General features: G+C 42.7%; 2 protein-coding genes across 3 annotated transcripts in view; one reads left to right on the top strand and one right to left on the bottom strand.

The window, feature by feature from the left end:
• The window catches only part of RPL34 (ribosomal protein L34), a 338,386-nt gene extending 329,169 nt beyond the window's left edge, over positions 1–9,217 (bottom strand). Inside the window, exon 1 of the mRNA XM_066631583.1 lies at positions 9,207–9,217. The gene's annotated coding sequence lies outside the window, so the exon portion shown is untranslated. The remainder of the gene's footprint in view (positions 1–9,206) is intronic.
• The window catches only part of LEF1 (lymphoid enhancer binding factor 1), a 141,294-nt gene that overhangs the window by 99,616 nt on the left and 17,059 nt on the right, over positions 1–24,619 (top strand). For both annotated transcript variants that reach the window (XM_066631578.1, XM_066631580.1), the window contains 3 exons: positions 8,922–9,029; positions 11,681–11,729; positions 17,716–17,756. In XM_066631578.1, the coding sequence (XP_066487675.1) occupies positions 8,922–9,029; positions 11,681–11,729; positions 17,716–17,750 (192 nt within the window). In that variant the 3' untranslated portion in view covers positions 17,751–17,756. The remainder of the gene's footprint in view (positions 1–8,921; positions 9,030–11,680; positions 11,730–17,715; positions 17,757–24,619) is intronic.

Here is a 24,619-nt window from a genome sequence, read left to right as displayed (position 1 = left end):
AGGTTTTTGTATAGGAGGTTTCTGAGAGGGTAATTCCCACACCAATTTCAGACATGCATGTCCCTTTCTTGTGTGGGTACTGCATGTCAGACACATTGATAGCATTATTAGGCTGAAGGCATGTGTAACAGTGTATTGGAATTGATTGGGAAGCACCTGCACAGCATTCAATCTACAGTTAGTTTTAAATAAAATATTAAATGATAGATGAATGAACAAATGTAATAGTAATGTTTTCTAAAAATATAAAACCTGAATAGTTTGCCTGATGTAATGGGATGGGGAAAGACTGATGACTGAGCCAGCATTTAGTTTGTTAGAGCACGCAGTTATTTTGTTTTAAGATATTCATACGCACTCTTTTGACACATGGCCCGTGGTAGCTTACAATGAAAGAGCAGATTAAATAGTAAAATAATAATAAAAGCGGCATTTAAAAAAATATGGGAGATTTTAGAAGCACATGATAGAATCAGAAGCAAAAAGAAAATAACCTAGATAAGAGCAGCAAATAGCAGTTAGAAAAGGTCAAATACCATTAAGCATTCTCACTTTAGTTTAAAAGAATTATATCCAGCCTTTCTTGCCTAAGGCATCCCAGGACCACTAATGATCAAAAAAAGTGTTATGCAATAAACACAAAAGCAATAATAGGAAACAAGCAATGAAAAGTTAACCGAAAAGCTAAGGGCCTTTCTAAGTTAAGGCCCCAGAACATAACACTTGCCCAATAGTCACTGCACCAACTTTCTCAAGAAATGCAACAAAGAAGCCATGTTTTGATGCAGCACCTGAAGGGACTGCAGAGCAAGGGCCAATCAAAACTGTATGGAAAAGGTATTCCATAAGGTCAGTGCCACCATCAGAAAGGCCCTGCTCCTGGCACGGCCAATCACACTTTCTTCTCCTGGCAAGAGTGTCTGGACCAAGGCTTCAGCCTTTGAACCTTTGAAATCATGAGATAACAGGGCAGTCTTTGTCAGATGCTAGCAAATATGAATAAGGAATGGTGTCCCACAATTTGAGCATGACAAGAGAGAAGCCCTTCTCCCATGGCATACCCATCTGAGGATCTCAATTGGCAAGCAGATTAATGTTGGGAAAGGTCCTAGGCCACTTATCACATCTGTCTTTGCAGTTGCTAGTCAAGAGGAGGTCCTCTGACTTACAGCTCATCTAAGTCAAGATGAGGTCCTCATCTTACAGCTGAGAAGACCTACTGTCATTTGTAGATAATCTTCACTCTTGCTTAACACAGCACTTCTATGCAATTTTGTATCTTCTTGCCCTTTCTCACAAGTGCTTTAAATGTTCTCAATAGTTTGTCACAATCATGATTACCTGTTGTCAGTCACGTTCATGATTACCTGTTGCTCATCTTCTTCTAAGATGATGTTATCCCAACATTTCAACTAGCAATATAGGGTGCATTCACTCAGCTTGTGCTTCATCATATAGTACAACTGTATCTTGCATATTGGTGGCTAGAAATACAAACCAATGCTTGATAAGCTTCAAAAATCAGGTTTGCTAAGTGCGAACAGTCCTGGGAAGCAACTTGTTCCCTCAGGCCAGTTCTGTGTAGATCAAATTGAGGGATGATGCATAGTACATGGTCTGTTTGCATGGTACATGGTTAGTTGTGTATATAGTAGTTGTGGGAATAGTCTTGATTGTATTCCTACATAGCTACTTCAGCCTGAGGTCAGCTGGCTCTGTGCAACACACAGAGGATTTGGATATTGGCATGCCACATCAAATATCACTTTTTCTAGCGTTTGCCAATGGTTTGCTAAATGCCAGATCTTTAACATGGTGACGGATTGTACAGAACAGGTTTGATACAAACAGAATGGGTGGAACTTGATCAAGAGCTTCAGTTAGACTTTCAAAGCAACTTCCATATGCACAAATTGAGAGTGAGGCTGTAATTCTAAGCATATTTACTTGGGAGCATGCCATATTGAACACAGTGGCACTTACCTCTGAGTAAACATGCATAGAATTGCATTAAGAGTTGTGGTAGCTGGAATGTTTTTTGTTTATTTTAAAAAGGAGTTGAAACCTTGCCACGTCAGATTTTGAGATGTACAAAATAATGCAGGGGATGGATAAAATGGATAGAGGGATGTTCTTTTCTGTCTCACACAACACCAGAACCAGGGAACATCCACTAAAATTGAGTGTTGGGAGAGTTAGAACAGATAAAAGAAAATATTTCTTTATGCAGCGTGTAATTAGTCCATAGAACTCTGTGCCACAGAATATGGTGATGGCATCTGGCCTAGATGCCTTTAAAAGGGAACTGGACAGATTTCTGGAGGAAGAGTCTATCACAGGTCTTGATGGGTACGTTCAACCTCCTGATAGAAGAATACCAGATGCAAGGGAGGGCACCAGCATGCAGGTCTCTTGTTGTCTTGTGTGTTCCCTGAGACATCTGGTGGGCCACTGTGAGATACAGGAAGCTGGACTAGTTGGGCCTTTAGTCTGATCCAGCAAGGCTCTTCTCATGTATTCATGTGTTCAGTATTTATAATTTCTCATATTCATTGAACTCTGTAGTCAAATATCTGGAATTCTTAAACTATATTTGAGCGATATAGCCAATGTTGGCTGTGCTGAAAGCTCTAGGATTAAGTTACTATAATTCCTAAAAGCTTTTTTTAAAAAGGTAACCAATTTCACAGCACAAACCGATGCATAAATTAAATCTCTGCATATTTACAATTGCACATCAGCAATTAACAATGAACAATTTTTTTAAAAATCCAAGAGTTGCCAAAATATTAGGCAGTAACCTATGTTGAATTATCATGCTGGATTATTTAGAGTGTTACTGTGGTGAAGGGACCTAGATGTAGAGGAGATACATCTAACTTTAAAGTATTGTAAAGCTATTGTAAAGGTTAGATACAAATCTAACCTTTGTAAAGCTATTTATCTGGAGGACCCTCCCAGTTCAAATGCTAATTTTTTGAAATCCTAGAAGTCCCTTGGAAAAGCACTGTGCCTTTTTTTTTTGCTTCCTCTCTGCCTCCTGTTGAGTTCCTCCCCTGTTCCCTGCTGTCAGGCTCTTGGAAGCAACAAGATTCTACCCACACTTCCTGCTGTGAAACAGCTGACAGGCAGCTGTGGGGACCTGAGCTGGCTGCTTCTTGAGGACAGCAAAGGGAAAAGCCGCCATGGCTCAAAAAAGGGTATGCATGTGTGCACGAAAAGAGGAGTTCATTTGTTCTAAAAATTGCCTCCTGCTGGGAGTAGCCCAGTCCTAGTACACTGTTTGAAATGCCAATTAATCAGAAAGCGGTTTTGAAAATTTTGGGTGTTCATCTGTAAGTGCAAAAATAAAAACATTGGCAGCTGTCAGATCCCAGAATGTATGTGCTGGGATGAAAGCTGGGAAAGATCACACTGCGATATAAGCAATCCCAATGGAGAGGAGTGACTGAAAGATGAAAAAGATCTACAGTCCTATTACCCTTAAAAAATTATTTAAAAATAGAACGGTTTGCTTTTATACTGTTGTTTAAATACCATGAAAAAGAATTACTGATGCTTCTGACCTTACAAGGACATGAATGCATAACAACAAATGAGGGTAACTGACTTTTTAAAAAGGATTAATTTTTTTATGACAGGTGCCTCTTCTTACCCCATGTCTGAAACTCCTACTTTTGTACCCCACTCAGTAATATCACCACTAATCTCTTGTGTTCATGTTGTAGCGTGTGCAAAAAGCGATAGTCTCCTTCCCTGACAATCTGGTTCATTACTGCACCAATAACATGCTCTGAAAACATTACAGCAGCCTTCTATTTCCTATCTTACCAAAGTCAAGTTTATTTAAAGTTCTGAACAGTGCTTCTGCTCTAACATCCACTTGAGAGTCTTTACCTAGCCATTTCCTGCAACGTTTTGTGCTTTTTGTTCTGCATTTTGTTTCCAAAGCATTAGTTTATTTTCCTTTACCAGCCTTTTAAATTGCACTACCACTAAAAAGAAAATTACCTGAATAAGTTTATCATTTTAAAGAAATTACACACACAATGGGCAGCCCAGTCCTGAGCTGCCTGCAGCACCCAGGCTCTGCGTCTCCGTGGAGAGCTGCTGCCGGATCCAGTGCCTCCCACGCTACCGCAGGAGGCACTTTGGGAGCCCCTGAGTAAGGGAAGCAACCCCACAATGGGGCTACTCTCTTTAGCACTGACCAAAAGGTCGGTGCTAAAGTAAAGACACTCATGTAGGGTGTGCGGCCCTACATGAGCACCTTGGATCCTGCAGAGCCCTCCCCCACGCCCTCGGCCACACCCCTGCCTCCCGTTCTGCAGTCCGGTGGTCCGGGAGACCGCCAAGCCACAGAACCTGGGCGCCGTGTGCTCGCCCAGCTCCGGTCGGTGCTGGGCTAGCTCCGGCGGGAGCCCAGCGGTGAGCCCTGCAAAAGTGCTGCGTGTTCCGTGCCGCAGACCACAGGATTGGGCTCTTAGCTATGTACCTTCACTCCCTGATTGATGTTAATTACCTTGCTGCTCCTATTCCTGCATTCCACAGTAACTTCACAAAGCAGAAGCAAAAATGTATGTTTAGATCAAGCACTCAGTACAGTACTGTGTAATTGATGGTGCTCATGATATTGCCCCGAGTATTTGTAAGTAAAGTGACATCCAATTTTGTGACTTCAGAAGTTGTGTATCAACCCCATACAGCAGTGGTTCTCAAACTTTTCCGGCCCGCAGCTCCCCTGATCCTTGTGGCCATTGGCCATGGCTCCCCATAACCTCACCTCAGTTACCCCCCAAATGGGGATGAAGGCATTATATACTAGAAACAAAAAAGCAAGAGAAGTCAAATCTTCAGTAGAGCTGCAAGCAGTCTGAAGTTGCAATCCTAACCACACTTACCTGAGAGTAAGCCGCATTGAACAAAATAGGACTTACTTCTGAGTAGAACTGGTTAGAATTGTACTCTGAGTTTGTTAGCAGCACACCTGGAGGGTTTTGGAAAGGGGGGGGGAGAAGTGATGAATTTGCTGGGGGAGGGGAAGACTTTGTTTTATGTGTATCTGCTCATTGCAAACTGATGTAAAACTGTTTCACAGACTGTTTGCCTGAAATCCTAACCTCACTTTCCTAGGAGTAAGTACCATTGAACACAATAGGACTTAGACCTAGTTAGCATTGTGCCCTTTGTCTTATAATAGCAGCCAACTTGGGAAGTTCTCCCCCTGCCAAAAGGAGGCAGGAGGAAAAAGGGGGATGGCTGAAAAGGAATGAGTATTTTTATTTTTTTAATCAATTTTTGGAGCTTGACTGATCAAGAACGGCTTTTTTTTTTTTCTTTTTTGAAGGGGGAGGAAAAAGAGAAAGGTGAAGATCCTTGGTTAAGCTGACACAGAGCCCAATCCTAGGCAAGTCTACTCAGCAGTAAGTCCCATTTGAGTCAGTGGGGCTTACTCCCAGGAAAGTGTGGACAGAATTGCAGCCACACAGAGCAGGATTACAACTCACCCCCAAAGTAGATGGGGGCTGCTCACACACATACACCCCAACATGCAGATGCCTACTCCCCCCAGGCAAGGCGGAGGAATGCAGGCTGGGGCATTTGGACACCCCCCCCCACAAAGAGCAGGCTGGGCTCCCTCCTTCCCAAGTGGGGGAAAGCGCTGCGCTGCCTGTACTTACTCTTCCTTCCCAGTTTGAAGCCTGGCAGGATCGCGCCCTGTGCTGATGAGATGCAGCACTGCAGCCGCCGCCCAACCAGCCTTCTCTCCCACCTCCCCCCACCATGTTTCACATGCCCTCTCCACCTCACGCTGCCCCACACACCTAGTTCACTGCACCAGAAAAGCAGCAAGTAGGGAGGTAGCACATGGAGCTGAGCTGAGCAGCTGTAGCCTCTCTCCCCAGCCTCTCTCCCGGAGATGCCTCTTGATGCCCTTGGAGGCTAGCCACGCCTCCCTAAGGAGCACAGATTGAATACCTCAGCCATACAAACATCTGAATATGTCAGAATAAAAAAAAAGGATCATGACAATAAGGCATATGTATCATGAGCATCATAAAAATAAGGTATATGTATGAATGAGTTATAGTTTTTGTTTCTCAAGTTGAGCTTTATTAACTTGGTTTAAAAATGCATAAAGGTCACCTTTATGAGTCAGGATTAGGGACTGGGCAGTTTAAACTTACAATGAAATGACATATTAAGAGGAATTTTCCCTTATAAGAAACAATTTAAATAGGGGTTAACAGGGAATGGACATATATTCATGCACTACATTGTCTTTAAAGAGGGTATATTTTCTCCCATGTGTAATAATGGAAGAGAGTAGAGCCAAAATGCTACTAAAGAGAGTGGCATGCAGTCCTGAACACTTTTAAGCCACTATACACCCACCCTTGGGGGAAGCCCATCCCTTAGACCTGTGGTTTTCAAACTCTCCAGTAAGTTTGAGAGATGGAGGGGAAGGCAGCGATCCCCAGGATCGCGCCTCTCAGAGGGGCTGCAGGGTGCACTCACCAGTCCCTGCAGGAGCGTCCTGGGGGTGCGGGGAGCCTTGCGTGAGCCTCTGTAGGGCTCTCCAGGTCAGCAGCAGTGAAAGTGAGTGATTGCACTCTGCCCTGCAAAACTGGAAGCTTAGCACGATCGCTCTACTTTCACTGCTGCTGACCTGGGGAGCCCTGCAGAGGCTCACGCAGGGCTCCCCGCACCCCCAGGACACTGCTGCAGGTACTGGTGAGGGCACCCCAGTCCCTGCAGCCGTAAGAAGTGAAAGTGGAGCGATCGCGCTCTGCTTCTGGATTAGCGGAGGCGGGGCGTGATCGCCCCACTTTCACATTGGAAGCCTCGGGGAGCCCTGTGAACAGCCACACAGGGCTCCGGGCATCCCCGGGAGGCTGCAGGAGGCTGTGCAAAGTGCAGCCAAACCCCTGCAGCCCCCTGAGCGGTGTGATCCTGGGGATTGCACTGCTGCCTCCTCCCTGCCTCCTGGGTGCCCCCGCCCCTTAAGGGCAAAGAGGCCAGGGCCCTCAGGCTGGGGCATCGCGAGGCCCCAGTTTGAAAACCTCTGCCTTAAATGATGAGCTGTTGCTGGGTACCCAGGCATATCCTCCTCTTTCCTCAGCCTGATGGCTCCATGAGCCTGGACTCACTCCATCCTCTTCTCAGGGAGTAGCATGTGTGAGGAGGATTGGCTTATCTCTCTTCCTCGGTATCCAGAGAAGTAAGTGAAACAAGCAGGGGTTAGGAGCATCCAGTGCAATCCTCCCCTGGAGTTTTCTCTGGTGGCCAATAGAGGGAATGCTGGAAACCTGGGGTTTCCTCTGTGACCATTAGAGAAAGCAGTAGAGACAGCAAGGAAAGAAAGAAGAGCATGCAGGGCAGCATCAAGTCTTAGCAGAAGTAAAGGATATAAATGTGGTGCATTTTTTAAGCTAGTTCCTCAAGATGTTGACTACTTACAGTAAATGCTGGGAAACATATAATGGGGTGACTTATAGAGACCCCCTCCGTGTTTTAGAAAAGTAAAACACCATAAGTGCAAACAGCACATCATTTCTAAATAAATATTTATTGTTCAACATCCAGAGTTAAGTGTACAAATCAGTATACACGTAATCCTTTCTGTTCATTTCCTTATATATTTTGACTTCTCACAATCCTGTGGGTCTTTAACATGTAGGTCTAACAAGCTCCTGTTGTGTTTTTACTTCTTAAAATTAGTAACTTGAATTGAAATTCATAACCTGAACTTAACTTGAATGACTTTAACAGCATACTCGCACTGAGCCAAACATAGCTGACCTTCACTCATGTCATATGGAAAACTTCACCTTGTTTGAAGGTCTGCTTCAACTCTAAAGCTTAAATTCTGTGGCAGTATTTAAAATCCAGACTTTTTAGCTGAAGAGTTTAAAGGTTTCAGCTCTTCATAATTAAGGCAAGAAATAAATCTGTGCACTGCTGCTTTACAATATAAAAACCTTAGTAACAGGTGACTGTTCAGAGCAAGACTGTAAAGACGAGGAGGCAATTGAACTCCAGGAGATGTTGCAGGGAAGCCTGGTACTCTAAGACACCTCCCTGATACACCAGGTCTTTTGGTGCCTGAGGAAAGCCTTTTTGCCTTCATTGCCCCACTTTCACACCACAAAGCATGGTATCAAGATCTTTTGTTTTGATTCACATTTGTCCTTTTTGGGCAGAGGAAGCTCTAAGTGACCTCCCTCCTGAGTAAGTTTAATGTGCAGTTGAGTGCTCAGGTCACCCTCATTCTTTTGGAAGCTAATTGCTTTAGTTCATATCTAGTTCTTGCCTTTTTATCAGCAATTAGGTCATTTATGCAGTGCCAATTAATACTACTTGCAAAGGAATAGCATGAGATTATCATTCCATACATTTTGCTTCTAGAGGAATTGGAGGTGTGCCCCGGTATCCGCAGGGGTTCCATTCCTGAACCCCACATAGCTATCTGAATCTGTGAATACGAGCTGATGCATACCTTGACCCTCCAGAGGGAAGGGCAGCACCACTCTCCTCCCCTCTGTCCATGACTTCTGCTGGGTCAGACTGAGCTCTAGAGGCAAAAAAATGGAGCTCCGCTAAGTGAATAAGGGATAATCACTCCCATAAGTGATAAGTGAATCTGAAGATATATACAGATTATTAAACATGCAGTAGTAGTGTGGCAGTAGTCATGAGCAGGCCAGCAAAGATGACTTGTCATTTCCACTAAGGCCGTATGCACATTACTCTGTATGGTGCTATTTCCTGAATAGTGTTGATTTGAGAGCCCCATGAGTTACCACTGGGCTTTTCCATGCACCATTGTAATTTTAATTATTATTCTTCGGGTAACCATTTAATGTAGTGCATTCCTCTAGCATGATAAAACATTCATTCTTGTTCCCTTTTATTTCCAGTGGCATGCACTGTCTCGTGAAGAACAAGCAAAATATTATGAATTAGCACGGAAAGAAAGGCAGCTACACATGCAGCTCTATCCAGGCTGGTCTGCAAGAGACAACTATGTAAGCCCTTCATTGACATTTTCTTCTGCTAGACGTTGTTGCAGTTAAAAACATAAGGAGACGAGGGAGCAAGAGACATGCAAGAAGCCTGGTGTTCAACTTGTATTCACTTGGAGGAATTCTGTGTGTCCGTTGGAACCCAATGCTATGAATCTTCAGTGCCGGTGCTGAGCTCCAGCGCAGGCGCTAGGTGTCATCAATGTGCTATAAGGCATGCTTACAGCAGCAGAGGGAGGAGGAAGAGCTGGCACTGGGCCAGCACCAGTAGGTGCTGTGCATCAGCATCATGTGGCCAGCTAGTTGGCTCTTTTCCAACACTGGCCATTGATGAGTATTTTTGGGGTGGGAGGAGACAGGGAGTGGGTGGAACAGGACCGAGGGAGGGGAGGTTTGAGCCTGGAGGAGAGTGGAGACGGCAGCAGGCTCTGCTGCTGTATCCTACCCTCCTAGATCAGGCAGCCTGACATGTGTCCTTGGCCCTGCGCCCGCTCAAACATGGGTGCTGAGCCGTGGAGACTGATTGGTGCTGACTGCTTTGTACCCAGGGTAAGAGAGCACATGCTCCCTTCCCCCAAGGAGCCTTTTGGCAGTATCCTGGCACCCACAGTATCCTACAGTTGCCATTTTGGTGCCACTGGAGCCTTGGTTGCCAGGATCCATAGGATTGGGCTGCCATTCTTTCATCTATCCCAAAACAAACACAGATTGATCTTGGAAGTGTATCTGGTCCAGCTTCATGCCATGTGACAAATAACTGTTAGATTACTGCTTTGGAAGCATCTGGAGCACTGGCTCACATGTCCTCTATGGTAAGGAATCTGTTCTGGAGGAGGCCTTGGTTGGATTTTCTTGAAACTTATCTGGACTGTGTGAAAGCACCCTTTTAATTTATTGTATTTTTTAAGCAGGTAGCATGGAATGTGGGCTGAACTTCATATTCTGATTTAAAAGAAGCAGTCACCCTTAGCTACAGATCCATTGTAAAATAATGATTTGATCAACCAAGAAAGCTCTTTGAAAAGTGGTTACTTTTTTTCTTCAAGTGATTGTTTTGATCAAGTAAAGCTGCTCATTTCAAAATCTGATGATTTTGTTATAGTTAAACTGCTGATTTGTCATCTACCATTTTAAAATGGTTTTGTTTTGTTTAATCCATACGGATGACTGCTGAATATGAACTGGTTATTCAAGATTTGGCTAAGATTGTGCCTTGATTACTCCTAAATAAAGAATTCAAAAAGTTCCAACTCCTGACTTTGAAAATGTCTTTTACACATTCAAGAAAATGTTCGTTAATAATTGTATCTATAATCCAATTTGCCTAATTAATGCCAGATAAATAGGCTTACCACCAACTCAAAAATGAAAAGAAGTTTCAAAGAAAAATAATTTCCTTTGCCTTGAACTCACATTCATTAACAAAACTTCGATTTAGTGCCCTTAACTTGATTCTGGCTTAGAACACTTGTTCCATTGTGATGAATTATGTTAAAATGGGGAAGAAGGGGGCAGGGATCCATCTGGCTGTGTAGCACACATGTAGTCATTTTTCATCTTTTAGAACTTACACTCAAAAACATTTGGTTGTGCCTAATACATCCTCTTTCTACATGGAAAAATGCACTGCTGTATTTCTTAGCTAACACCCAGATAAAAGAGTTCTTCGTTAGACAAAGTATAGATACTTTTTGTTATAAAAACACAATTAAATCAAAATAAATGGCATATGTTTTAAATATATATATATGAATTGAACCATTGTCACTGAAATTAAGGTTTCAAAGGCTAGAAATCACCGTTTTTTTATTTTAAAAAAATTGGGGTTTCGGCAATTCTTCAGTCTCTCCTCCCTACATACACGGGGTTGTAACATTTTACAGTATTTTACAATTCATTATGGAAATTAATAATTTTGAATTGCATTAATTATGCAACAGAAATCTTCAAAGTGACCAAAGTCACTATCTTAGATGGCTTTAAAAAGGGAATTAGATAAATTCACGGAGAATAGGTGTTAGCCACATAACCTTGATGGCAATGTGAAACCTCCATATTGAGAAACAGTAAACCTCTGATACCAATTATGGGAGAAGGATTTTGACAATGCCCTGTCTGTGAACTTTCAAGAAGCATTTGCTTGTCTATTGTTGAAAAGAGAACACTATATGAAATGGATTTTGGCCTGATCTATCAGGACTCTTCTTGTACCCTTAGAACTTACAAATACATGTTCAGAATTTAATCTCAAATATCGCTATAATTTGCAACTAATATATCAAGGTATACATGACCTGGTTGCATTGTTCAAAATTACAATTTTCAAGGTGTTTGCTTCTTTGTGGGTCAAAAATAATACCTTGGAATCTTTTTTAAAAGTATGTTTAGCATTTTTTCAACTACTAGTTGTTAATCTGCAGTTTTCAGAATAGTAGAGGTACTGCTACACAACATAGAAATTTAACATAAGAAATGGGGTTATTTGTCACTGAATAAAGAAAAAGTTGTCTCAAAATCCATGAAAGATTATATAAGTGTGTCAGTTGTCAGCAGGAAGAATATCAAGATTATTGCCCATTCACAAATTATTTAGGGTTTTGGAGAAAAAGTTAATAAACTGTATATGGAATTGTAATAGTTCCTTTCCTCTACAGGGAAAGAAAAAGAAGAGAAAGAGAGAGAAACTGCAAGAGTCAGCATCAGGTATGTTTTATGCGTAGATATTAATGTTGAACATTTGTAGCATTTTAAAAGCACAATTTTGGTTAAACACTAATTTTGAATTTGATTAGGAAGTGCATGGAATCAAGTTTTAGAAATTGAAAGTGGAGCAATCGCAAACCGGAGATGGGGCGCGATTGCTCCACATTCTTTTTCTGAAGGTTGGGGAGCCCTGAGGAGGGTTGCACATGGCTCCCCACACCCCCGGGAGGCTGCTGCAGGGACTGGAAAGTACATGTTAGCCCCTGCGCCCTCCTTAGTGACGCAATCCTGGGGGGTTGCATTGCTGCCTTCCCCCCCACACCTGCTGCCTTTGCTCCCCTGCAAGGACTTACAGCAGTTCTTGTCTCCCTGGGAGGTTGAGAACCACTGGCCTCATCCTATCCAACTTTTCAGTGCTAATGCAGCTGTTCCTCTGGAGTCTTCACTGGATCATGCGGTAGGGGTGCAGTCAGGAAGACCTCCTCAAGTTAAGGGAACATTTGTCCCTTTACCTTGTGAATACGCTGTGGCCACATCAGCACTGAAAAGTTGGATGGGATTGGACCCCAAGACAAGGTTCCCAGTTTAAAATAAATATATTTCATTTTTGGCTATTTCTCCCTTACTTGAAGAAAGGCTGTTGTCTTAGCTGTTGCTGTTCCCCATTTTTTCTATCCATTTACATACATATGTTGGAATAGAAGATAGTCTCCAGTATTTGCATAAAAGATTCAAGCTGCTGTCGTCATCTGTGAAGTGAACCCAGTCTTTTCTTCTTATAATGTCATTTCAGTTAGCAAAAATCATAGTGGCTATAGCATAATATTGTATCCTAAGATGTTTTTGTCTCCTTTAGCCTTTATCATACATTTTAATCTTTATTTTTATTTTTAGTACTTTATCATAAAGGCTTTAACTTTTTCTAGATATTTAGAAAATCGTTAACAGCAATTTGTGAACTTCTGATGACCTGTGTTTCTTTCTACCATTTGAGTATCTCTTTATAATCTATTAATGCTCTAATCTGGTGTGGGGGGATGTTCTGGTGTGAGGGCCACACTGAGGAATGAAAATGTTTGGAAAGCTATAATCTGTATTTGTTATAATTACCATCATACATTTTTTTAACTTCTGTACTTTTTTGAACACTTATTTTTAAGAACTCAGTTTTGAAATTGGAGCTGTCCAGGGAGTTTTCCTTTCTTGCTGTTTCTGGCCAGTTATTTTAGACTGTCACTGTTCCCAGAAAAGAGGAATGCTCAGTCTTGTCATGGTCCATTAGTCAGCCATGCATACTTGCCCTTCTTCTGTGCATGCGTATGTACATGCACACGTGAACACCCCAGTGCTGCAACTGGCTACATATGGGTGGTTAGCATCAGTGCGTGCTCATAAGAAAGAGTCTGAGGGCCAACGGGGAGTCAATAATCAATTATAAACGTATTTGCTAATGTATTGCTAACCCAATGCCTATTACAACTTCTGACTTGTTTTGTGAGTGACTGCAATGGCGAAAAAGAAATGTTTGGTTTGTGCCTGTAGATCATTTAAAATGTGTTAAAATAAGGTTCTTAAGAGATATAAATGCCAAGATATTAATATTTTATATCTGCACCCTGAAGCCTGGACCAAAGTTATAAGCTCCCTGAGCTCCCAATAAAAAAGGCCATTCCAGATCATTAAATGCTTTCCCTGCGTCCAGGAAGGCCAGCAATGCTTTTATGTTTTAATAGTTTGCATAATTAATTGTATGCACTACTTTCAGAACATGTCTCTCGTTCTGTGTTTCCCCAAAAACCCTGACTGGTCTGTATTAATCCAGACACAAGTGTGTCTGGCAACCAGTGGTGGTCAGTAAAAAAAACAACTGTGCTCTCCTATTAAAAGCCATGAATTGGTCACACATTCATTTTTAAAAAGCATTCATAAAATCATTCAAGCCTCTGAAATTTGGCACTGAGTAACTAGATATAAAGTGCCACCATTCGTCCAGAATTGATGCAGACCCATTGAGTAATGACCAAGTTGACGCAGTTTGACAATTGAGTCCTAAGAAGTGTAATTTTTTTTTTTTTTTATACAAAAGCAACCAATTTTCAGTCCAGGATAGCATCCTTATCCTTTTTAAGTGTCCCCGGAAATTTCAGTCCATAAGAAGAAGATGTGAAGTTGCTTTTTGGTGAAAAAAGACTCCCACTGAATATTTCTCAAGTGATTTGAGATCTCCGCTACATTAGGCTAGTCAAACCCTGGTAACACATTGCATCATATGTCAATCATGTCACCTGATTGACATTTCCAACTTGTAATTTCTTCACTCAGTAAAGATGACAGGTGCCAGCGCTAAAATGCAACCACCATAACTAGTTGTTTATCCTTACTTGACCTTTGGTGATAGCAGAGGTTGGTGGCTTAATGAACTTCTTGTGTTTGCAGTAGCTGCTTAACAGAATAGCACTTTGGACTTGTTCATTGCAGAATAAGTCATGTTAAAAAGGAAAAGAGGAGTAATGGAAATAACTTTCTAAAAACTGAGAGAATAATATAAAAAAAAAATTTAAGTACACTTTTTCTTTCAAGTAAAGTGCAATGGAATAAGAAGGAAAATTCTGCCATATTGAATTTTTCCCCATAAAATTGGCTTATAGGAACCTAACATAACTCATACTTTTCCAGGGTGTGCTGCATGATAAAATATGAAAATTCCAGAGTACTATCTTGATAACTAAAAAATTATCTAATTTGTATTCCATAAGGGAGATGAATGTATTCTGCGTATGTGCTGTTGACAGCTTTAGCGGTGTACTACTTTGTAGATAGTGGGGGGTGGTGGTGGTGAAAGAGACAGATGCCAATAAGTGTGGTGGATAACAGCTATTATTAGAACAGAAGTTGACTTGCCGAAGAGCACTGAGGAAGACGTACCTATTAATTATTATTAACAGTATTTATATACCGCTTTTCAACTAAAAGTTCACAAAGCGGTTTACAGAGAAAAATCAAATAACTAATGGCTCCCTGTCCCAAAAGGGCTCACAATCTAAAAAGATGCCACACCAGCAGACAGCCACTCAAACAGACACTGCTGGGGTGAGGTGGGCCAGTTACTCTTCCCCTGCTAAATAAAAGAGGAGCACCTACTTGAAAAAGTGCCTCTTACCCAATTAGCAGGGGACCTATTCTTCCTTCTTAAAAGTTGCTAGTGCTTATTGGCATTGATAGCTATCTGCAATCAAATGTTATCATTTGAATATCTTATCATGTGGAAAGGAGTATGTGATGTAATCTTTAAGTATGAATGAGGTAGAAACTCCTTGTATCATTTTTCACTGTAAACTTATTTGTAGAATTGTGAGGATAGAGTGGAGGCCATTTCAGGATTATTGTAATGTTCTTTCTGTTGTATGTCCCGGAATCAGGTATTCTAGAAGCTCATTTTAATGTATCTAATTACTGTTGCACAATAGACAACATAGAATCAGAGGACCAACGACTATTTTTTCTTACCTGTTGTTTTTTTGGTATTTTCTTAACTATCAGAACCAGTTATTATTTCCAGGAATTGTTTTTCTTCCCAGCATTTTATCTGAAAATATGTTTTAATATAAAAGGAATGTCCCATATAGTTTTTCCCTTGGGTGAATCACAAATTATTATTTAAATATTTATCTTTTTCTTAAATTTCAGGGTTTATATCTGATAACACTCAAAAATTTTTACAATTACCTCGTGAGGAGTTCCCAAACAAATTTTTCTTAAAAGTGTAAGCTTTGATTCTCAGACTTAAAAATTTAACAAACACATCTCTAATTTCCTTCCCCCTGCCAGGACGAAATTGGTACAATACGCTAAATTTTTCCAGTTGTACAACCTTGATCCAAAGTAGACTTAATTAACTCTCCTAGAAATCCTACTAGGTTCTACCATCCTCTTATCTTCTTGTAGTCTTATTAATTTAACATTATGTTTAATGTCTGCATCAGTTTCCTCCATTCTTGCTTTTAATTTATGTACCCCATCTAATGTAGTAATAATGAACTGCACAGGTTGGTGCCTTTTGGGTTATATACAAAATAAGTTTACCCAAAAATAGAGTAGTTGTTTGTACATACTTGGGTAGGGGAAGTTCTCTATAAATATGCAGAAATGGATAAATTTAATTAAAATTAAAAGGAGAAACCCCAACTTGTGTTAGCCTCTAGGAGTTCTGAGATTTTTTTGTGTAGGTTTATAATGTTCATTGCATGCAGAGATAAAATAATACTCATTTCATTGTTTGGAGAGTGGGGGAACTTCATTTTTCCTGATATCTTTCATTGACATACATATTGATACATTATTGCTGTCTGGCCTCAGCTACACTAAAATCCTGAATATATCTATTGTTTTGTATGGATAGATCTCATTTTTGACTCAGGGGAGGAAGAAAAAGGGTTTTTAAAAAAAACCCATAAATTGAATGTCATATCCTGAGAATACATGGGCTTCTGTGTTCTGCGCTAATTGCTGTTTCTGGACAGTCTTCAAGGGCAACGCCATGCTGAATGTGCTTACAATAGTGGAGGCAAGGACAACTGTTGTTGGGTCTGACCAACTTAAGTGTGGATGCAGCAAGTGTACCAGCCTCAGCTAAGCAAAGTGCACTCCCCCCCCCCCGTCACTGCTGTTGTCCAGTGAACCTGGAGCTGCAGAGAATCCAAAAGGAACCCCAGCTGTGAACCTGTCTTGCAGATGAGTACAACTCCATTCAGGATAGGCTGCCAATCTAGCACAGGAGTTGTAGTTCTCCAAATTAGGAGGATGTCCGTTTATGTCCAGATTTAATTTTAATTAACCCACATCTTGCCTCCAACTGCCTACAGGGAGCACTCCAGGATTTTGGTAACCTCCCTGAGAATAGATGACATAAAGGGAAAGAGAGCTGGGTATTGGCCACAAAGTGGTGACAGCCAACCCAGAATTTCTAGGTGATCACTCCCAGCGGTTTCATGTAGATGTTTAGTATGCAGAATGGAGCCCTGTGGCATCCCAAATGCCAAAGGCTACCCCAAGCAGCTCCCCAACAGCAATATCCTGTGGCCAAAAATGACTGGAATCACCGCAGCATGGTACCTCAAGTCCCAAACTAGAAGGACATCATGGTTGATGGTATCAAAAGCAGCTGAGAGATCCAGCAATATCAAAAAGGATGTACGGTACTCACCCTGTCCATTCACCAGTGCAAATCATCTCCTAGGATGATCAAAGTCATCTATGGTTTGAAGCAGCATTGGGATAATCTACTTAATCAAAGATCCACTGGAACCAAGAAGCTGCCACTCACTTTGCCCACATAAAGAAATGGGAAGTTTGAGACTATTCAGTCATTAGGAGCTCATTTCAGAGAAGATGGGAGTACTCAGCAAATGCTTAGGATAGTCTAAATTAACATAAAGAGTTAGTATTGTTAAAGCTTGGAAAGTGGCGTGGAGTATGCCTGTTCATTGGTTCTTATTTGTACCTTATAATTGACTCATACCTAGGTGCTCACAAATTCAGCATTCTTGGTGTCTGTGTATGCAGTTTTGCAAACAAGCTCCATCTGGCAGTGGCTGTTTTTGTCATGTACCCCCCCCCCAAACACCCTGCCCAAAAAAAATGAAGGAAAAAAAAAGGTGTGTCCCATGTGTTGATCTCAGTGCGCACACACAGCAACTACAGCAACCAGAAGAGAAAGGGTTTAAAGCACCCTCCCCTGGTAGAAGGAAAAAATCTGATCTGCTCCAAAACAGAATGTGACCCTTGCGGCCTGAGAGTGGTTGGCTAGGGCAGCAGGTGACAGCACTGTAGTTACATTTCTCCCCACCCTACACAAAATGGCTGGTATAAGAACCATAAAAAGCAGAGGAAACTAATCGGCATTTAATATTATAGTATAAGAACTTCTATTTGGGGTATGCAAAAATTATTCAATGGAAATTTGTTAAAGAACCACCATCTTCTACAGGTGCAGCCCCAAGAATGACAGCTGCCTACATCTGAAGCATGGTAAGAATATTTCTAAAGCCTTTCTGCTAAATTTGTGAAATAAGATCTTGTTAAATCTCTCTCACTTTAACTCTCGAACAAATCATGACTTGAGCACACACTTTCAAAGTGCTTTCTCCTCAAATGTACGCTCTTATCATGGATGGTTTTTATACCGGCTTCATAGTTTAGCCCCTTTCTCTTTCTTGCCTTTTACATTCCCCACACAAACTGACCATACCTTATTGACTAGCTGTAAGTCTGCCTATGAGGCATGAGAATAATTTCAGCGAGAGCCAAACTACACATGAAACTTCATTGTGCTTCTGTGTGTTTTTAAATAAATATCCGTAGGGGTTGGGGATCGATTCTGACTGTGACGGTAGCGTAGAGAGGTTTTTAGCCCTTTCTCTTCCCCCCCCCCACCTATGCATAGTGTTCCCAACAATAACTATCCTCTGATGCTTGTTAGCCCCAGACAGGAAGTTGCTATTGCCATGAATAGCAGCTTTGCTCTCAGAACAAGTACTTGCTTGTGGGGGGGGGGGGGGACCTGTTAGATCTATGGTGTGAGGTAAAGGGTTTAACCCCCTTTCCACTCTGTGGTTTCAGTTGAGATCTTCTACCTCCACCCTAAGTTGCTATTTGGTGGGTAGGAAGGGTGAAAGCACAATGATGCTTTTAATAGGACATTTAGTTTGGCTCTAAGTCCTTTCTGTCTGGCAGAATGCTGCAAAGGTCATTAGAAGCAAGTCAGAATAGTGTTAAGGCTGTAATTAATCTGCAGTTAGTACCTGCATAGCGCTGACTGGGCAGGTGATAAAACTGATTTGATTCTTCTATACATTCTTTTATGTGATTTTTATATTTTCAGGTTCTGTAAGGAACTGGCTCTTTTTCAGGTCTTAAGACGTTTTTCTGCCCTGTTTGTGTACAGTTTTGTTTGTTTAAAAGATTTCTATCCTGCCTTTCCTCTGCTGAAGCAGATGCCCAAGGCTGATTCCAATTTATATCTAATAAAATATACAATATAAAAACAATAAATAAATGAAAACCAATTGGAGGAGGGCAAAACTACTTACGCTGGCAGAACTGCTGCAGAGGCACAGGAGGTAGACAACCCATCACCAAATGAAACAAATGTTCTACAAGGGTTCGTAAAACTCTCGCCGAAATGCCATAAGGGAAAGAGTAAATCTTAATTCCCCCGGTAGGGAGTTCTATAATTATGGTGTCACTACCAATAAGGCTCAACCCCATGCTGCCATCCCTCTAACTTGGGAGGAAGGTGGCACTTGCAGGAAAACCCTCTCAGATGACCCTCTCAGGACAGGTTGGAATATGTGGGAGAAGGCAGTCTGTCAAATAACCTGGCTCCAAACTGTGGAGGTAAATACCAGCACCTTGAATTGGGCCTGGACACAAATGGGCAGCCAGTGCAGTGATCCACCAAAATCAAACCGCCTAGCTCCAGTAACCCCCCTGGCCTCCCCATTCTGTGCTAGTTGCAACTTTTGAATTGTCTTCAAGGGCAGCTCCACGTACAGTACGTTACAGTAATCTGGTCTTGAGGTCACTAGGGCATGGACCGCTGTCTGACCAACTGGGTCTGACTGACTCGAGTACAGCCACAGCTGGAGCACCAGCCAAAGCTGGGCAACCACACCCCTGGCCGCTGCTACCACCTGCCTCTCCAGGGAAAGCTGTGAGTCCAGGAGCACTCCCAAACTGGGAGTGCAATCCTATTCAGATCAGGCAGATAACTCAGTACCTGCATTGAGGATTTCCTGACCAGAAGGACCTCTGTCTTTTCTGTATTCAATCTCAACCTATTGGCCTTCATCCAGACCCCAACCGTCTCCAGACATCGCTCCAGGACTTCCACAGCATGAAGTACCTGAAGGTCTCACTACAAATGTAAAATCACAAAAACTAAGGTAGATATTGGGAGCCAATAAAATATCTGTGAGTCAAATGTCACATTACTTTTACTGCAGGAGTTTGATTTTTCCCCCCCCCCCCTAAATAATAAGCATGCAAAATGTTGCAGAGCTTTGCAGGGGATGGGGGGGAGGCAGGGAGATTTAACACTCCCCCCATTGCTGTTCTATACCTTTATTGCAGAGGTTTCCAAAGTCCTACTCAAATGTTGGAACTGCTCTAAGTTGTTGCGGGGGCAGGAGCAGGGGGGTTGCCCTGACAGCACTGCAGCAATCACGGTGCTGAGGGAACTCAGGTTCATCCCCATTTACCTGGGGGCAGCCTACAGGCTCCCAGGGGGTCCTGGAGGCTTGCAGCTGCCTCCACGACCCTCCACGTGGCTGCAGTGAGCTCTGATCTACTGTCGGAGCTCACTTCACGCAAACTGGAAGTGAGCTCCGATAGCAGATTGGAACCCATTGCAGCTGCATAGAGGGTTGTGGATGTGGCTATAACCCTCCAGGACCCCCCCCCCCGGAAGCTACAGGATGCCCCCAGGTATGTGAGGATGTCCTTGGATCTCTGCAATGCCACGATCACTGTGGTGCTGTTGGGGACCCATTCCTGGACCACTCTCCTTACGGGGGAATGGCCCTGGTTTGGCCTCCAATAGTGGGTCATGACCCACAACTTTGGGAGTCCGTGCCTTATTGTGTCCTCACATAGGGGAAAATATTGTGTCCACACATAGGGGAACTATGCATGAAGAGTTCATAGTTGTGATCAGAACTGCAGTGGGGGCAAAGTGCTAAAATTCCCTATTCTCTAGTCTGCTGTGGCTTCATGGTATTTTTGAAAAAAAGGCCAAATGGGCCTTTACACATGGGCCAAGCATACACATTACAAGTAACATGTAGTTTGGTCTTAAATGTCTATTGCAAGTACAAAACTTATGTTTTATACTGCCATGACTTCAAAGCTTAAACAATAGCTCATAAGCACTCATAGTTAACTCATTCTGCAAATTCTCATCTTTGCTTAACTTACTGATGAAAAAGCTAAACCATTCGATTTGTTTGCAAGGTGCTGTCTAGGGTAGCTTAGGTTTTGCTTACAAATGTGTTAACATCAATCATAGGCTATGGTGTATGTGTCTCTACTCCTTTGGTCCTTGGCCTACCCCAAAAAGGCTCTTTGACTCATTTGTAAAAGCTACATTTTCATCTTTTTGCTAATTCAAACAAATTTTAGGGAAGGAAATTTAGCAGTAGTCACAGTTTGTTAAGCAAATTTATTTTGCCTGGGTTATTTTTATTGTTTTTCACCCCAATAGGGCATTTGGGACAAATGATCTTTTATAGTTCCTGATCTTATAGTTTCAACAAAAGGTTTTTCTAATGCTTCTTGCATAAGCAAGCTAAAGTTTGTAGATTCTTTAATTATGAATCAACTCTATGGGGTAGGTACTTCAAATATGAGCTTTAGTTTTTTAAAAAAGCAAAAAGTAGTATTATAGTATGTTGGTTATTGATATAAAGCAATATATTTCTTAATCACCAGACGGCTCATCAGACTCGTATTTTAACATTGGTGTTGGTGCTATATGCTTCAAAGGGTGCAATCCTGATTTGCACCTGAGCTGACACAAATCTCTTGCTTCTGCCCAGGAGGGTCACAAACGTGCTGTAAAGCATGTTTGGGCCTCCTCATGAGTCTGCCGGGCTGGCGCAAGCTGCATCCAACCTCCATGCCGATTCTGCTGTGGAACCTTGCATCGGTCGAGCTTGGTTAACACAAGGTTCTGGGGTGGGTGGGGAGGAGGCGTGTGGGCAGGCAGAGGGTGGTCCCAGGGACGGGAGGGCGGGGAGTGAGAGGCGGGACCGGGATCCGGCCGTCATGCCATATCCCAACCCCCTGTTCCCAAGTAGTGCAGAGCTGCTGCCTCAGGAGGTGGTGCAAGTCCATAGGAGACCCATAGGGGCTGCAGTGGCTTGCCCGGGGGTAAGGGGAAGAGTTTCTCCTTACCTCCGGCTGAACAACTTTGGTGCCCTATCTTGCGCTGGATACAGCGCAGGCCTCCTGGCCTGCCTGTTTCAGCGCAAGATAGGATTGGGCTGCACATCGCAACTACGTTCTTCCCCCAATAGGTACCAATTTTCTCTATTCCAAAATATCTATTACGAGACAGTTGTATATCAGAGAGTTTCAGTCAGCTGTGAATTTCTCTGCAATCCACTTTTGGAACTGATCTGGGGCTAGAAAAAGTGTGATGTATCTTTGTGATCCTGCCAGTATCAGAAGTGGAAACAGAGTGGCAGTGATGCAGTGTGTCCCTTTCATGTGGTGTACATTGCTTGTTGCTCCAAACACCAGTGGCTCTGTTAACTGCAACACTGGAAATATCACATTGTCCCTGCAGTAATTTATTGTGCTTTGAGTTTTGAGAAAATGAAATGCCTAAAACAGAAGTACATCTGTGAAGTTCCTGGGTAACAGATGAATGGTAACCATTTATTTTTTTTATGAGGAATTGTCTTTCTAAAGCTGAAATGCACAATCGTACGTGGGAGTAAGTCCTAATGAATGCAATGGGGCTTACTTCTGAGATGGTATGCATAGGATTGTACAGCACTGCAAAGATTTAAGTTTAGAAACCAGTTGAGGTCTAGGAATGGTTGGAGAGGATGGCACTAAGTTTTCTGGATAGCTCCCTAATACTCCCTTGTGGCTGCATTGGCTTGTCTTTCTGAACTTGTTGACTGGTTAACCCAAGTCTCTGTACCATTCCCTTTCCCGCTGTGTCCCAGTGCCCTCTCTCTCCTTGCCAGAAAAATATTCCAAATGCTCTAAAATCCCCCAATCTTGGAAGTAGGATAAATTATGCAAAAAATAGATACATGCAAATTGGTTTGATTTGCATAATCCTGTTCACAGAATTTTGGTACCCTTGGCAGGACATACACACAGCTGTTATAGCTTGCCGCAAGCAGAGAGCAGGGCCAATAAGTACCCACCATATGAAATGGACCTGTAGGACAAGTTTAGCAAAACAAACGCAGATGACAGGAAGCCTCCAAAACACAATGCCGTGTGACCTGTCTAGGAAAAGTTGTTTCCTGGACCCAGCTGTAACAGTGACTTGACTATTGCACAGGGTGGCTTCACGCTGAATCTTTACAACCTGAGTCCAGTTGTTGCAGATTATGGTATGCGACAGTCACTGGGAAGAGTGTTGTTAGAAGAGCGATTGAAAATTGAATAATCAGTTTCATTAACACCTGTATACAAATATGTAGTGTGGCTGCATTTTGGAATGTGGAGTACAGTTTTCATCTTGAAAAGGATATATTGTAGATCTGCAAAAAGATGCAGAGAAGGCTAACTGAACCAGATAGGAAGTTGGAATGCCTTCCGTACAAGGAAAGGCTACAATGTTTGGGATTTTTGGCTCCTAAAAATATTGACTATGGGAGAGGAACATGATCAAGGTTTATAAAATTATGCGTGGTATGAAAGATGAGGACAGAGCGTTCCTCTTTTTTTCATAGCACTAGAATTTAGATCCTCTGAAATTGATACTGAGTCAATTCAAGACAGACAAAAGAAGGTGCTTTTTCACCCAAGCCACTGGTGGGGCTTACCTGGGCATGAGCTTGGGGGTGTGATGAATCTCTGTGGGAAGCTGCTGTGTGATTCACAGCAGCCTACAACTGTCAGCTAAGAAAATTATAGTCATGCTGTGACTGTATTATCTGTATAGGCAGGTTGAGGGTCACCAGGGAGCAAGTGAATTTTCCAGTGCAAGCTGGAGGCTTGTGCAGACTGTTTCTCCTTCTTTGTCACTGGCAAATAACTTTGTGGTGCTGCCAATGTAAGGATTATGATAATGTGATAATGCAAGGGACCGTGGGAGATAGCCTGGAACTAGATGGATAAGAAGAACTGTGCCTGCCTGCTGAACCCAATCCAGCCCAGCAAAGGGGGACAGGGGCCAAGAATGGGAGGAAAGGGGAGATGCCACAGGATGGCTCCAGAACATGCATGGGCCACAGAGGTCCCAACTCCTTTTTTGCCTCGAGGTCTGGTGCAATCTTTACTTCTTTACACAGCGTCTGGTTGGTCTGTGGAACTCCTTGCAGAACAGGATATGGTGATGGCGTCTGGCCTGGACACCTTTAAAAGGGGATTGGACAAGTTTCTGGAGGAAAAATCCATTACGGGTTACCAGCCATGATGTGCATGTGCAACCTCCTGATTTTAGAAATGGGCTATGTCAGAATGCCAGATGCAAGGGAGGGTACCAGGATGAGGTCCCTTGTTATCTGGTGTGCTCCCTGGGGCATTTGGTGGGGCCGCTGTGAGATACAGGAAGCTGGACTAGATGGGCCTATGGCCTGATCCAGTGGGGCTGTTCTTATGTTCTTAACCTGACATCGGAATGCACATTTGTGAAAATTACTGCCACAGTGTAGTGATGACCATTAGCTTAGATCAGGGGTGTCCAAAGTTTTTGGCAGGAGGGCCACATCATCTCCCTGACACTGTGTCGGGGGGCCAGGGAAAAAAAGAATTAATTTACATTTAAAAATTGAATAAATTTACATAAGTTTACATAAATGACTATATTAAAGATGAACTTATATAAATGAATGAAGGTCTTGCAATAGCTCAAGGCCTATAAAAGGCCTTGCACAAAGCAAGGCTGGCCTTTCCTTTGCTGCCGCTGCTGCATCACAGATGTGAAACAGCAAGCAGTGGAGGGAGCTCTCATTCCACAGCTCATGGGAGAGGTCAAATAGTCGCCCTCATGCTGAGAGCAGTTGCGTCCGGCCAGTTGCAGAGGGCCAGAGGCTCATTGGAGACTGGGGGCTCCCTGAGGGCCATATTGAGAGGCCCTGAGGGCCGCAAGTGGCCCCAGGGCCGGGGTTTGGGCACCCCTGGCTTAGATGGTTTTAAAAGGAGAC

The sequence above is a fragment of the Tiliqua scincoides genome, chromosome 6 (genome assembly GCF_035046505.1).
Source record: "Tiliqua scincoides isolate rTilSci1 chromosome 6, rTilSci1.hap2, whole genome shotgun sequence".
Lineage (NCBI taxonomy): Eukaryota > Metazoa > Chordata > Lepidosauria > Squamata > Scincidae > Tiliqua > Tiliqua scincoides.
Note: the sequence above shows the minus strand (reverse complement) of the source record. Positions and strands in the feature narration are given on the sequence as shown.